At 33.5% G+C, this 3,835-nt stretch overlaps 1 protein-coding gene across 1 annotated transcript; it reads right to left on the bottom strand.

The window, feature by feature from the left end:
* Positions 1-224: 224 nt before the first annotated feature.
* Positions 225-1,415, bottom strand: LOC130823298 (uncharacterized). Its single transcript, XM_057687918.1, has 3 exons — positions 972-1,415; positions 735-891; positions 225-571 (listed from the first exon to the last, which is right to left on the bottom strand). The coding sequence occupies exons 1-3, from the start codon at positions 1,413-1,415 to the stop codon at positions 225-227; spliced, it is 948 nt and encodes a 315-aa protein (XP_057543901.1).
* Positions 1,416-3,835: the final 2,420 nt, after the last annotated feature.

Below are 3,835 nucleotides of genomic sequence, written 5' to 3'. Positions count from 1 at the left end.
TTATAACTAATCAATCAAAAAACAACTTATGTTTGTAGTTCAACATAAAAGCTAGTCCTAAAAGACTAAAAATTGAAAAACCAACTAAAATAAGAAACTATCCAAAACTAATGTCTCCTGGCCAAGAATGCATCGTACATATCTTGAGCTAATGTGTTTCTAAAGTTAGTCCATTCTTCAGATGCATCAAAATTTTGAATGTAGTCTCCATCATCTTCAATTCCTTAATTCTGTCCTTCCTCTTCCATATATGGATCTAAAATAGCTTCCATTGGATCAATGCTCATTTGTTGGCGAATAAGGTTATGAATATACACACAAGCCAATATTATATCTATTTGAGTGCTGAGAGGGTACTTCGTGCCTTTGGCAAGAACTTCCCACCGTACTTTCAACAAACCAAAAGCTCGTTCAATCACATTTCTAGCTGAAGCATGCCTCATATTGAACAAGTCTTCCTTAGAGCGTGGTTGCTCCAGCCCCCTTCTCCATTCATGATAAATTGTTCTTCTATAAGGTACAAGAAATTCATCACAATGTTTATATCCTACATCCCCTAGATAATAATTACCTAGGTGAAAAAGTGAAAAACCAATGATTAAGCTAGATTATTGGTCATTGTTGCTCCCTTAAAAAATCTTTGCACATAAGAAATTGATTTCTGACCTCTAGCCACTTTTAATCCATTATTTCTATTAAAGCATTTGTAAGTACTCTTCCATCGACAGCTGAACCTTCCCAATCCGCCAAAACATATATAAATTGCATATTCGGTGCACAAGCTCCTAAAACATTTGTTGAGATGGTATTGTTTCTTGACCTATGACGTGATTTATCTATCGCAGGCACATTTACATCAATCAAAGTCCCATCAATAGCACCTATACAATTCTATAAAAAGGGGTGTGATTAATAAAAGTTAAAATTCGATATATGTTTTCTATCTATTAATAAAAAAATACAAGGTTTACCTTGAACCATTTCCATCTTTCATCTGTGCTATTCTTGGGAATCGGTTCAGGTTTCTTGAGGAGCAAACTCGAAAGTTTTAACACAGCTTTTAACACATTATTAAAATGTCTGCTTATAGTTTCTCCTGACCGTTGAAAATCATATTTTATTTCCCTATTCTTCTCCTCAAATGCAAGTAGATGCAAAAATATAGCAACCATTTCTTCCACTACCATGTTCTTAGTATCCCTTAACCCTCTAACTTCACGAACCAATGAAATGAAGATATTAAACGTGCGACGATCCATCCTAAGTTGCTCAATGCAAGCAATATCACTCTCCACTATCATTCCATCTAAATAATCTAATCTATGGATAGGATTATGCAGACTAGGTTGCTTAGACATCCTAATTCTTAGTCTTCTTCTAAAAATGAGGATTATCCTAATCAAAATCAGCATCATTACTCTTCTAATTTTTTTTCGCTTCATAGCAAACCAAAAAAAAAATAAAGTCCTTAGGCGATTGTTGAAGACGCGCCATAACTACATAAATCATAGCACAAGTAGATGATAAGTCACAAGATCAAAATATAGCAAAAATCAGTAACTAAACAAGATTTCATACTCATTCTTTGATAATCAAATATAATTCAGGTGTATCCAACCCATAAAAAACTATGATCATGGTCTGGACAAAGAAGAAAAGCGGCAACTAATACAGAGTCGAGAGACTCGAGAAAGATGGTCAGGTAGTCAAACCATCTAATTAACATCAACAACCACATTTTTCAAAATCAACTGCTAGCTACCAGCTATTAGCCGTTTACAAAACAACTCATTGTTATGTGACAAAGTTTACGGATACCCTGTGGGTGCGTCGATTATGTGACAAATTGTCACGGCGTAATAGATTCTTCTTATTTGACCATACATAGCCCCAAATATTAGTTTAGAATATACAAAACAACTTTGCTTTAATTTAATATTAGATCCTAGAATTTTTATGAACAATTTTTATGAACTTTAATTTAATATATAAACCAAGAAGCTTCATCTTTGCAATAGTGTATGCAAAGATGAAGCTTCTTGATTTCCATCAAGATCAAGATCAGTACGCAGTTTCCATCAACAGTGTACGCAGTTTCCCCGATTCTTCATCAGCTAAATACTAGTTTTGCTATCAAATCAAACAAAAATACTCTTATATTTCTCCTTTTTCATAAGAAATTAGTCATCAAATCCTAAAAATGATTTATAAATCAAATCCGAAACAAATAAGTCTATAAATCAAATCTTAAACAAATAAGTCTATAATCAAATCCTAAACACTTAATTAGCACAATCGAAACACTATACTTGTTAAATCGTCAAATTACGCAATCAAAGTAATTATAGGCTGTTGTTTTTGAAAGAAATTTTGAAATTTTGAAAAATTTTGAAAAATTTTGAAAGAAACGAAGAACTCAGCTTAAGAGCTACGCATTTGATTTGAATTCGAAACAAAAGGAATTTCATAGGATTTTCGACAAAAACCAATAATTAAAAACCGTATGAACACAGAAATTAAAATCAGAAAACAAGGGTAAAGAGACGATGAATACCTGATTGAATTTGAAGGAGAGTAGCAGAGCAAAAGGAAACAGAAAGAAGGGAGAGAAAGCTTGAAGAGAAATCAGTGAAAGAAACGCATTTGATTTGAACGCATTTGATTTGATTTTATTAACACAGTAATACTTCATTACGATTAAACCTAATACCAGGTTGTTTGATGGTAATAATAATGGCCCTTTTTGGTAATTTCATTACCTTATTTTATTACCATCTATTACCATTGAAGGCATCCAAACAACCAAAATTTTTATTACTTAATTTTATTACCACTACTGCCCTCTAATACCATGTACCAAACGGGCCGCTAGTGAATCAAGACGTGAATATAGTAGAAACACATCGAGTTTTGAATGTAACTTCTACTTCTTCCCCTACACCTATGCCTATTTTAACCCAAAAAACTCATAATCCCTTGGTTCCATTTTAATTTTGTACTCTTTATGAACACCCTCAAATCCAAGATTCAAATGACATAAGGGTTAACTTAGAACCAATAAATAAGGGGCTGTATTGGGAGTCTGATAATGAGAGTAATGACTTTAATTTGTAGATGCTCCTTCGGAGGACGATGTGGGTGTGAATAAAGATGCCTTAGCCAATAACATGACTCTTGGAAATATTTCTGCAACTGTTACTACTACATCTTATGCTCTAGTCCTACTATAGATGAATATATAGAGGACAACTTTTGGAGGTCTTGGACTTTTGAGACCACTATTATTGAAGTAGGGAAGTTCCAAAAGCGTCAAGTGTTTGATAATAAGGAGTCATTGTTGGAAGTTGTTAGATTGTATCATATTCGTAGATATAGGAAGTATAAAATTGAGACTTCTAACCAAATTATCATTGCATTAAAGTGTAAAAGGGGATGTACACGGAGACTAAGGACTAAGAAAAATACTTATTCATCTGCATGGCACATTGTAACATACAAATGGAAGCATGGGTCTTGTGTATTAGGTAGTAATAATATGCTAGTTAGACATATTCATTTTACATCCTCTGTGTTTAATAACTTGATCAGAAGCAGTGTTTCCCAAGACCTATTCACTATAGTCTTCATGGTGTGATGGATGGTGAAAGACCAATTGGTATAGATGTGACTTATATACGGTGTGTTAAGTAACGAGACCTTCTATCCATCTATGAAACATGGGAAGACTCTTATACTTCCCTTTCACACTTCTATAAAGCAATACAACATTCAATTCTAGAGGCAGTGGTTTAAGCATTGAGTTTAGGCCTTTAAACCTAGAAATGAGGGGTTTAAG

This window comes from Amaranthus tricolor, chromosome 9 (genome assembly GCF_026212465.1).
Source record: "Amaranthus tricolor cultivar Red isolate AtriRed21 chromosome 9, ASM2621246v1, whole genome shotgun sequence".
NCBI lineage: Eukaryota > Viridiplantae > Streptophyta > Magnoliopsida > Caryophyllales > Amaranthaceae > Amaranthus > Amaranthus tricolor.
Note: the sequence above shows the minus strand (reverse complement) of the source record. Positions and strands in the feature narration are given on the sequence as shown.